At 40.6% G+C, this 11660-nt stretch overlaps 1 protein-coding gene across 11 annotated transcripts in view; it reads right to left on the reverse strand.

The window, feature by feature from the left end:
* LOC114266895 (uncharacterized) overlaps nucleotides 1–10147 on the reverse strand; it is a 38240-nt gene extending 28093 nt beyond the window's left edge. The window contains exons 1-11 of one of the 11 annotated variants that reach the window (XM_082872620.1): nucleotides 9652–9849; nucleotides 8739–9362; nucleotides 7936–8294; nucleotides 7164–7349; nucleotides 6888–6989; nucleotides 5923–6598; nucleotides 5117–5475; nucleotides 4434–4619; nucleotides 4158–4259; nucleotides 3995–4066; nucleotides 1011–2771 (exon numbers count right to left, since the gene is read on the reverse strand). In XM_082872620.1, the coding sequence (XP_082728746.1) occupies nucleotides 1089–2771; nucleotides 3995–4066; nucleotides 4158–4259; nucleotides 4434–4619; nucleotides 5117–5475; nucleotides 5923–6598; nucleotides 6888–6989; nucleotides 7164–7349; nucleotides 7936–8294; nucleotides 8739–9282 (4269 nt within the window). In that variant the 5' untranslated portion in view covers nucleotides 9283–9362; nucleotides 9652–9849 and the 3' untranslated portion in view covers nucleotides 1011–1088. Of the gene's footprint in view, nucleotides 1–987; nucleotides 2772–3994; nucleotides 4067–4157; nucleotides 4260–4433; nucleotides 4620–5116; nucleotides 5479–5922; nucleotides 6599–6887; nucleotides 6990–7163; nucleotides 7350–7935; nucleotides 8298–8738; nucleotides 9363–9651 lie in introns of those variants that run through there. The other 10 variants (XM_082872619.1, XM_082872618.1, XM_028207851.2 and 7 more) reach the window with 10 other exon arrangements.
* Between the last annotated feature and the right edge of the window lie 1513 nt (nucleotides 10148–11660).

Raw genomic sequence — 11660 nt, forward strand, 5'->3', positions numbered from 1 at the left:
CAATAGAGTTAAGCTTCACGTTAAGCTCAATAGGTGTATCAGAAACCTTAGTATCAGTAAGACCAGCACAATGAATGACTTCATTAGCATACTTGGCCTGAGACAGAAAATAGCCTTTGGGAGAAAAAGCAACCTCAATACAAAGAAAATACTGTAATGGACCTAAATCCTTTATTTCGAAGGTGCGGAAGAGATACTGCTTGACCTCAGAGATAGCAGAAGAGTCCGAGCCAGTGATGATCATATCGTCCACATAGAGTAAGAGAGCAACAAAACCAGCCGAGGTATGTCGCAGAAATAAAACCGAGTCGAAAGCAGAGGGATGAAACCCGAGCTCGGTAACAGCAGTCTGAAATCGATCATACTAAGCACGAGGAGACTATTTTAAACCATACAGAGCACGCCGAAGACGACAAACTTGACCAGAGGGATAGTGGAGGCCAGGGGAGGACGCATGTAAACCTCCTCAGTGAGATGGCCATTAAGAAAAGCATTCTTAACATCCATCTGATAGAGAAGCCAAGAACGAACAGCAGCAACAGAGATCAAAGTACAGACAGTAGTCATTTTGGCAACAGGAGCAAATGTCTCCTCATAATCAATACCATACTCTTGAGAGAAACCTTTGGCAACCAGACGAGCTTTGTAACGCTCAAGAGAACCATCAGAATGAGTCTTGACTTTGTAAATCCATTTGCAACCAACTAGGTTCTTATCAGCAGGCAAAGGAACAAACTCCCAAGTACTAGTTTTTTGTAAAGCAGACAACTCATCCTCCATAACTCGAACCCAATGAGGATTCTGACAGGTCTCCTTGTAAGACTGAGGTTCTACAAAAGAGTGAATAGCAGACAAAAAGGTACGACAGGAAGCAGAAAAACAAGTATTAGACCAACCCAACCTGTTTGGAGGATGACGTGCTCGAGAAGGATATCGGTGTGCAGTAGGATCAGAGTCGTCAGAAACAGAGGGAGCAGCAGAAGGGGTAGAGACAACCGGTGGAGGAAGAGCCTTGCGACGAGAATAAACTAACAACGGAGGAGGAGAAGAAGTCGAAGGAAGAGAAGAAGCCGAAGAAGGAGAAACAGCTAAAGGTATCGGAGGAGAAAATGAAACAAGCTTAGGGGGAACAGTGGAGATGTACTCATCAGACGAGACCTCAGAAGGAAATGGGTCAATGTGAACCAAATCCTCTTTGGAAACTGGAGCAGTGAGAGGGGGAAGCTAGAAGTAAGATAGACGTTCAAGAAAGACAATATGACGGGAGACATAAAGACGACGGGAAACAGGGTCGTAACACCGATAACCTTTCTGAGTAGGACTATAACCCAAAAAGACATAGAGGACAGACCGGGCACTAAGTTTGGTCCATCTTTGCGGGAAAGAAGAACAAAACAGGCAGACCCAAACACACGAAGGAGGGAATAGTTAGGAATTTGGGAGAACAAAGCCTCATAAGGAGACCAACCAGAAAGAAGAGGAGTAAGCATGCAATTGAGAAGAAAAGTAGCAGTAAGAACTGCCTCCCCCCAGAATGGAGCCGGAACTGAGGCAGAGAGAAGAAGAGACCTAGCGGTCACAAGAAGATGACGGTGTTTACGCTCAGCTCGACCATTTTGGGTAGGTGTATCTGTACAGGAAGTTTGGTGAATGGTATCCAAATTGGCCAAATACTCACAGAACTCATTTTTAAAATAATCCCCACCCAAGTCAGACCGTAACACTTTAATTGTAGACCCAAATTGAGTAGTAATCATAGACTGAAAGGTACAGTATATCTGATAGAAATCTGACTTATGAGTCATAAGATAAATCCAAGTGTAACGGATGCAGTCATCAATAAATAACACATAGTATGCAGAACCCCCTTTGGTGAGAACAGGAGAAGGGCCCCAAACATCAGTATAAGCTAAAGAAAACGGTGCATCAGATATAGAAGTACTTTTACGAAAAGGTAAGGCTGTTATTTTGGCAAGTTTACACCCCCGGCATTCAATAAGTTCACTAGGAGAAACTTTATCCAAAATACCTGACTGAGCTAAACACCGTAAGCGGTCAGCGAACAAATGCTCGAATCGATAATGCCATAAGTAAAAAGGACTAGACAAAGAATCCAACTGAAAAGAGGAAAAGGCAGTCAAAGAGGTTGCTATAGGCAGATGCAAGCTCTTCACTACATAGAGGTCTCCAATTCTACGGCTGGTCCCAATCTGCTGCTTAGACATTCGATCCTGTACAAAACAGATAGCAGAAGAAAAGATAACATCAAAACCAGCGGCATCAAGTTGACTGATAGATAATAAACTGACAGATAACTGAGGAACATAAAGGACAGATGGAATAGAGACAACAGACATAGCAGACGGTAGGACAGACCCAACAGATACAACAGACATACCAGATCCATTAGCAGTATTGACAGTAATAGGAAAGGGAGGAGGAGTACAATTTTGAAGTAAGGAGAGATGCGGAGTCATATGATGAGAAGCACCAGAGTCAAAAATCCAAACAGATGAAGAAATACCTGAAGAAGAACCAAGCAAACCTGAATGAAGAGAGGAAACAATGGAGGCAAATGGGGATGGCTGTGAGGTAGATAATATATGCTGAAGCTGACTAATCTGAGCAGTTAGGGAAGCCAAATTAGGATCAGGAGTTGAAGCGGATGTAGTGTACGCAGCGGGAGAAGCCCAGAATTGATTATGAGACTGCTGAAAAGATGTGGCAGACAGACATCTCTTCTTAGGACAATGGTACTTCCAATGGCCTTTCTGATGGCAGAAAGCACACTCATCAGAAGCCAGAGACATAACAGTAATCAGAAAACTGAGAGGTTCAAGTTTAATCAAACAAAATAGCCAAACCAAGAGTTTAAGTGTAATACTCAAAATCTGAGGGGGCAAACTAACTTTCTAGTGTAATATGAGGGGGATGGTTGGGGGCAAATTGTAAATAAAAGCTTTTCCAGGTCAACTAACAACAAAAACAGAACCAGAGAGATCAAATTTATTACAACCAGAATCTTAACCCAAAGACCCACAAATATTCCCAAGTCAAATGGACGGAACTAGAAGCACCGACCCACAAACATCCACAGAGAGATATTGAAGTCAAGAAGAAAACCAGAGGACGAAGTCAAGCGAGAGGGACAAGATAGAGAGATTGCCCTTGCGAACTGAAGTGAGAGAACCGAGAGAGTTTGCGTTTGCGAGATTGAATCCCGATTGCGGAGAGATAGGAAGATTATGAACAACTTTTGGAATTCGAACTCAGATGGGTTGCTCGAACTTAGATGAGTACTGGAGCCAGCGAACAAGATCAAAAACAGAGATGATTTCGAACCAGAGGGAGAAAATTTCGAACAATCAAAGGTGAGAACTAGGGTTTCGGCCTCAGCTCTGATACCATGTAAGATTTCTAAAAGCTTTTCTATATATTCCATTGTATCAAAGATTACAATCAGATCTTAGATTATATAGCCCCAAATCCTAAACCAAAAAGAAAATACAAATACAATTATGTCTCTAACAGGACTAACACAATCATGCCTCTAATAGGACTCTAATTTGTACAAAACACATAACAATATATTCTATATTCTCACAAGTATTTGTAAAATGATATATAACTCTTATTAAGGAGTCTACAGCCATGTTTGGTTTGTATTTGTGAAACAAATTTGAAAAATGATTTTCTAGAAAGAGTTTACAAAATTTGAAATTTTTTTTGGTTGTATGTTTTGAAATAGTTTTGGAGTTTTGGAGTTTTGGAGTTTGGGATTTTATTTTTTATTTTTTATTTTTTGTAGTTGAATAGATGGATGTGAGACAAAAAGTGATTGATTAATGTATTGTAGAGAAAAAAGTGATTTTGGATTTTTTTTTCAAAAAATTTCAATCAAACAAATTTTGGAAATTTTTGAAACCAAACAAGGCCTACACCTCTGTTAAAAATCCTTCTACTTATTCTCACATACATCTCAGCACAAAACTACCTGAATGCGTGCCCCTGATCTTGTCTGCAGGCTTCTAATAGTCTCCCCACCTTTTCCTATGATTACACGAACCTAGAACAGAAGAAAGTTGAGATATGGCAGGGTCAGAAAGAAGCAATAGAGAGACAGAGTGGAAACCACAAAAAAAGGAGACAAAACTCACCTTCTCATTTGGAACTTGTATGAGAATTTGATCTGCAGCCCCAGCAGCCTGAACAGTACTGAAGCCCCTAGCCACATGGGCAGGGGAACCCCCTGCATCAGCCTATCAAAGCATAAACATGGTTTTAGCAAAAGGAAAATTCAGAACTACTATCACCAAAAACAAACTGTAACACCAAAAGAACACAGTACAACACACTGGTTAACCGTAAACAAAAAGTAGGACCAATTAAGGAGAGGAAGAAAGAAAAAGAGAACAAATCAAACAGCATGAGACCTCTTCTATAACATCCTTAATCAGCTTTTCAGCCTTGTTTATATTTTCCAAAGTTCCTATCAGCTCCACAGGCCTGGTGGAAGAATAAGGATCAGCTTCACCATCCCTTGTGATCTGAACCTTGGCACCTGAATTGATTTGCAAAAACCATATAGTATCCCCAGCCTTGCCAATGAGTACACCAACCTGAACCAACATGTGTACAACAATCTTTAAGGAAACATCTTAAAGAATATAGAAGCTTGCTAATTCCATAGATCAAAGCAGACTAAATATTAAGTGTTGATGAGCCGTATGGTGAGACATAAGAAGATTGATACTAAGCATGCCCCTCTCTGATGCAGTAGTAATGATTATTTTCCATCACTCAAGGGCTCAAAATTAACATCATTTTTACAAATAACCCAGTATTTATTAAACCAATTAGTTCTCTAATCTGCTTCAGGCTTCCATCCTTCAAATTAGTCCATCAATCAAATCTACAGCAAATTACATTTCTCCTTCCCTTTATTTTTATTTAATTAATTATAATTTTTTTTTGCAGGTGCGTGAGGGGTGAGGGAAAGGTTGACCTATCCTGCTTGAAATTTAGCTTCTTAATAATCAGGCACTAAACCCAACCAACAATGTTCCTCAACATCAGAAGAACCCAAATTGGGTGTACAGTAATATTTTAAATTCACCTTATTATTAGGAACCTCCATTTTCCGTGACATTGTTTGAGTCTCAGATACAGGTTGCTCTTCCACAGAAGAAAAATCCCCCTGTTGAGGAACTTCTGCTGAGGGTGGTTCCTGAAGCTCCCTTCCGCATGGCTGTTCCCGAGCACTTTCCAATTGCGGATTTGCAATGGAGGGTGGCTGGATGTCCTCTTTCTCATGATCAACAGTAGAAGGAACTTGTTCATTGTTCAGAGTCTCTGAAGCTCCCTCTGTAGACTGCTGAGTATCCACTGACTCGGTATTATTATTCTCCTCAGATGGCTTTTCAGCACCCTCCTCCGCAAGTTCATCTCCCTTCTCTTCTTGGACTCCGTTCTCAGCTACTACCACATATGAAAGAGCAAACAGTTAAACATAAAATTTACAACTCAATCAAGAAACCTAGTGGTTTGAATCCAGAAACAATAAATACACACATCCACACAAACTCAAGCTCACATAGCACACCCCTACATTCCCATCCAATCAGGGTTTGACAGGACATCAAAATTACCTCTTTTTTCCCACAATGTATCTTCTTTCCAAACAAATGGAATCACATGAGAGCTCAGTTTCAAGATTTTTATATGAAAAATTCAATCTTTACGGATAAAAATTTCCACATAAATAAATGGAGGCAATCTAAGTACATGAGTGTGTATGCCCATGAAAATAGTAGAAACAGAGAAAATGCATTTTCAGTCTAAAAAACTAGTGTGACAAAACCACAATGCCAAGACCCTAGCCACACAATCGGACCAAATCTCGCGGAGAAATGAAAACAATACCTGAGCCGTTGAGCTTCTCCTCCAAACGAGGTCGTTTCGCTTCGGACTCGTCGGAACCACCACCTTCAACAGCCTCCTCCTCTTTCTCCTCCACCTCCTCCTCAGCTCTCTTGATGGAGTCCAATTTGTTCTCGTTCGCATTTGAGTCGGCCATCAGTGTTTCAGACTCCAAATCTTCATGCTTGCGCTTGTGATTCGACGGCGCAGGACTTGAAGGGATCTGAGTTGAGGCACAAAGCAGCTTTCTGAGGCCCAAAGCAGCTGCCTGCTGAGCGGCCAAGCGTATGTGCTCAACGCTCAAGCTTGCTGGATGCGGGAGTCTATTAGCCAGCTCAGGAAAATTTAGTCGTGCACCATGTCCCCTGAAGTGAAATGCAGCTGCATCATATGCTGTAGCAGCCATTTCAGGCGTCTCAAAACTTCCAAGCCAAATTCGACTTCTATGGCCAGGCTCTCGTATTTCCGACACCCATTTCCCCCCCTTTCGCTTACGAACTCCCCTGTATGTCGAACCAGCACCACCGCTGCCGCTACTATGACTGTTACTCGACTCTTTCATACCATATATTAGGGGCGCTTGCAGATCGGTTATGTGCGGTTCGGATTGCGGGTTGGACCCGCCCGATTGACAGTTGGTTGGGAAAAAGTGAACCCGCAACCGTCCGTAGTGCGGATTCTGGAAAATAAATGGATAATTCAATTCCACCCTCCATGGCTTAAAACAAACAGGTATATATAAAAGCAAAACTAACACAATAAATCAAGCAATTTTTCATTGTCTTCTACATCAAACAAGCCCATCAAATTGAGCAAAGCACCCATAAAATTTCCATTTCTGTAAATTAAAAAGTAATGAACAACCAAAATCACCCACAACCTCATAAATCAACCGATTGGACAATACTTTCCCAAATCAAGACCAATAAATTCCGTTGTCAGTGTATCACATGGGAGACAAAACTCACCTTCTCATTTGGAACTTGTATGAGAATTTGATCTGCAGCCCCAGCAGCCTGTACAGTACTGAAGCCCCTAGCCACAAGGGCAGGGCAACCCCCTGCATCAGCCTATAAAAGCATAAACATGGCTTTAGTAAAAGGAAAATTCAGAACAACTATGACCAAAAGCAAACTGTAACACCAAAAGAACACAGTACACACTGGTTAACCGTAAACAAAAAGTGGGAGCAATTAAGGAGGAGTGGAAGAAAGAAAAAGAGAAAAAATCAAACAGCATGAGACCTCTTCTATGACATCCTTAATCAGTTTTTCAGCCTTGTTTATATTTTCCAAAGTTCCTATTAGTTCCAGAGGCCTGGTGGAAGAATAAGGATCAGCTTCACCATCCCTTGTGATCTGAATCTCGGCACCTGAATTGATTTGCAAAAACCGTATAGTATCCCCAGCCTTGCCAATGAGTACTCCAACCTGCACCAACATGTGCACAACAATCTTTGAGGAAACACCTTAAAGAATGTGGAAGCTTGCTAATTCCATAGATCAAAGCAGACATAAGAAGTGTTGATGAGCCATATGGTGAGACATAAAAAGATTGATACTAAGCATGCCCTTCTCTGATGCAGTAGTAGTAACGATAATTTTCTCTAAGCATGCCCTTCTCTGATGCAGTAGTAATGATTATTTTCTCTAAGCATGCCCTTCTCTTATGCAGTAGAAATGATTATTTTCCATCACTCAAGGGCTCAAAATTAACATCATTTTTACAAATAACGCTGTATTTATTAAACCAATTAGTTCTCTGATCTGCATCAGGCTTCCATCCTTCAAATTAGTCCATCAATCAAATCTACAGCAAATTACATTTCTCCTTCCCTTTATTTTTATTTAATTTATTATTATTATTTTTTGCAGGTGGGTGAGGGGTGAGGGGAAGGTTGACCTGTCCTGCTTCAAATTTAGCTTCTTCTTAATAATCAGGCACTAAACCCTACCAACAATGTTCCTCAACATCAGAAGAACCCAAATTGGGTATAAAGTAATATTTTAAATTCACCTTATTATTAGGAACCTCCATTTTCCGTGACATTGTTTGAGTCTCAGATACAGGTTGCTCTTCCGCAGAAGAAAAAAACCCCTGTTGAGGAACTTCTGCTGAGGGTGGTTCCTGAAGCTCCCCTCCAGATGGCTGTTCCTGAGCACTTTCCAATTGCAGATATGCAATGGAGTTTGGCTGGATGTCCTGTTTCTGATGATCATCAGTAAAAGAAGCTTGTTCATTGTTCACAGTCTCCGAAGCTCCCTCTGTAGGCTGCTGAGTATCTGCTGATTCAGTATTATTATTCTCTGCGGATGGCTTTTCAGCATCCTCCTCCATGAGTTCATCCACCTTCTCTTCTTGTACTCCGTTCTCAGCTACTACCACATATGAAAAAACAAACAGTTAGACATAAAATTTACAATTCAATCAAGAAATTTAGTGGTATGAATCCAGAAACAATATATACACACATCCACACAGACTCAAGCTCACATAGCACACCCCTACATTCCCATCCAATCAGGGTTTGACAGGACATTAATTTTTTTTTTCCCCCACAATGTATCTTCTTTCCAAACAAATGGAATCACGTGAGAGCTCAGTTTCTAGATTTTTATATGAAAAATTCAATCTTTAAGGGTAAAAATCTCCACATAAATAAATGGAGGCAATCTAATTACATGAGTGTATATGCCCATGAAAATAGTAGAAACAGAGAAAATGCATTTTCAGTATAAAAAACTAGTGTGACAAAACCACAATGCCAAAACCCTAGCCACACAATTGGACCAAATCTCGCGGAGAAATGAAAACAATACCTGAGCCGTTGAGATTCTCCACCAAACAAGGTCGTTGCGCTTCGGACTCGTCGGAACCACCACCTTCGACAGCCTCCTCCTCAGCTCTCTTGATGGAGTCCGATTTGTTCTCGTTCACATTTGAGTCGGCCATCAGTGTTTCAGGCTTCAAATTTTCATGCTTGCGCTTGTGATCCAACAGCGCAGGACTTGAAGGGACCGGAGTTGAGGCCCAAAGCAGCTGTCTGAGGCCCAAAGCAGCTGCCTGCTGTGCAGCCAACCGTATGTCCACAACACTCGAGCTTGCCGGATGCGGGAATCTATTAGCCAGCTCAGGAAAATTTAGTCGTGCACCATGTCCCCTGAGGTGAAATGCAGCTGCATCATATGCTGTAGCAGCCATTTCGGGCGTCTGAAAACTTCCTAGCCAAATTCGAGTTTTCTTGCCAGACTCGCGTATTTCCGACACCCAGTTGCCCCATTTCCGTTTACGAACTCCCCTGTATATCGAATTGGCACCACCACCACCGCTGCCGCTACTATGACTGTTACTCGACTCTTTCATACCATATATTAGGGGTGCTCGCAGATTGATTGACTGCAGGTTGGGAAAAAGTGAACCTGCAACCGCCCGCAGTGCGGATTCTGGAAAATGGGTGGATAATTCATTTCCAACCTCCATGGCTTAAAACAAACAGGTATATATAAAAGCAAAACTAACACAATAAATCAAGCAATTTTTCATTGTCTTTTACATCAAACAGGCCCGTCGAATTGATCAAAACACCCATAAAATTTCCGTTTCTGTAAATTAAAAAGTAAATAACAACCAAAATCACCCACAACCGATTGGACTATACTTTGCCAAATCAAGAACAATCAATTCCATTTTCAGTGTATCGCATGGGCTAACGAGAGAGAGAGAGAGGCTTACAAGCTGCGATGCGAAAAGAATAACCGAAGGTGTTGCGCCGCCGGCGGTCCCGCACTACCGATCGCCGGTCGGTCACCAGAGAGAGAGAGATGACATAGCGTCGGTCGAACGAGAGTGAGAGAGTGAGAGTTCTGCTGCTGAGAGGGAAGAAAAAATTTCGAACTTATACGTAGAAGCAAAAAAAATCTAATCTCAAACGATCTGTAGTTAAAATATATTTTATTAATTTATCAATTTGTATTATTTTATAATTTTATGTAATTTTATGTGATGGTATATATTTTTACTAGTGTATATCTATGTGTACGGTGTAAATAAAAATAAGTGAATAAAAATAAGAAAAAAATTAAATAAATATGGAAGAAAAAAAAATGAAAAGAAGAATGTGGGATCATGGGAGGATGAGTGAAAAAGGAAAAAAAAAAAAAAAAGAGAAAAATGAGAAAGGAAGACATATCACAATCGTTATTTTGTAATTTAATTAGATCTGAGCGGTCTAAATGTAACAAATGTGTGTAGGATAAATTTAAAATTCATCCTGTTTTATTATATAGATTTATTCATTTATATTATTTTATAATTTTATGTGTTGGTATATATTTTTACTAGTGTATACTCATATTTGAAGACATGGTGTAAATAAAAATAAGTGAACAAAAAAAAGAAAAAATTAAATAAATAGGGAGGAAAATAAAAAATGGGATAAAATAAAAAAATAAAAATACAAGGAGGAAGATGGAATCATGGAATTATTATTATTCATGAGATCATGGGAGGGTGAGTAAAAAAAGAAAAAAAAAAGTAAGATAAAAAAGAGAGAAAATAAGATATATCACCGCTGTTATTTTATAATTTGAATAAATTTAAACCGTCTTAATAAGATAAATGTGTATAAGATTATTTTATTTTATTATATAGAGATTTATTTGTATATTATATTATATTATATTTATTATAAATTAAATTAAATAAAAAAATATAAACAAAAATGAAGTCGGCACGGCAGCCCGCCGACACTCAACCCACTAGAATCAATAATGCATATGGTATATATAATAAAATAATATATTATAATACTATTTATTTGACTTTATTTGCAGATCTTTTGCTTATAAAGGCTACGATTGATCGGGGTTTGAGACGGTTGATTGGATTATCAATCCATGAGGCTCATCAAATCGTTATAAAGGTCATGTTTTATTAGGAGGTTCTGAGGGTGGATTGGATTATTATTTCGTGAGACTCATCAAATTTTTATTTGGATATAATAAAATGTTATAGGATTAGTAGTGAAGGGAGCTTAGGATCTGTCCGGTAACGTTTACGTTTTCAGTTTATATTTATAAAAAATTTATATACTAGTTTTTGTTTATTTTTTATTTATTTTTGAAAAAACATAAACTACAAACACGTTTGGTAATTGACAAAATGTTTAAAAAAATTTAAAAATATAAAAAAGTTTGAAAAATGACAAGTTGTGGCAAGTGGCGGCGGAAGACGGTGGTGGAAAGTGGTGACAGTGGGTGTTGGGTAACGGGTGGTGGTGGGTAGTGGTGGGTGGGTGGGTGATGGTGGTGGGTGGTAACGAGTCAGTGGTGGTGGTGGTGGCATGTAGTGGGTGGTGGTGGCAGGTGGGTGGCGGTGGCGGTGGCGGATGGCGGGTGGTGGTAGCGGCGGGTAGGTGGCGGGTGGTGGTGGGTGGTAATGGTGGGTGGATGGGTGACGGTGGCGAGTGGGGGGTGGTAACGAGCGGGTGGTGGTGGTAGGTGGGTGACGGTGGCAGGTGGGTGGCGGATGGTGGGTGGTGGTAGCGGCGGGTAGGTGGCGGGTGGTGGGTGGTAACGAGCAGGTGGTGGTGGAGGGTGGTGGTGGTAGGTGGGTGGCAGATGGAGGGTGGTGGTGAATAGTGACGGGTGGTGGCGGGTGGTGGTGGCAAGTGGGTGGCGGATGACGGGTGGTGGTGGTGGTGGATAGGTGGGTGACGGTGGCGAGTGATGGGCGTCACGACT

The sequence above is a fragment of the Camellia sinensis genome, chromosome 6 (genome assembly GCF_055761805.1).
Source record: "Camellia sinensis isolate YWXY chromosome 6, ASM5576180v1, whole genome shotgun sequence".
Classification (NCBI taxonomy): Eukaryota; Viridiplantae; Streptophyta; class Magnoliopsida; order Ericales; family Theaceae; genus Camellia; species Camellia sinensis.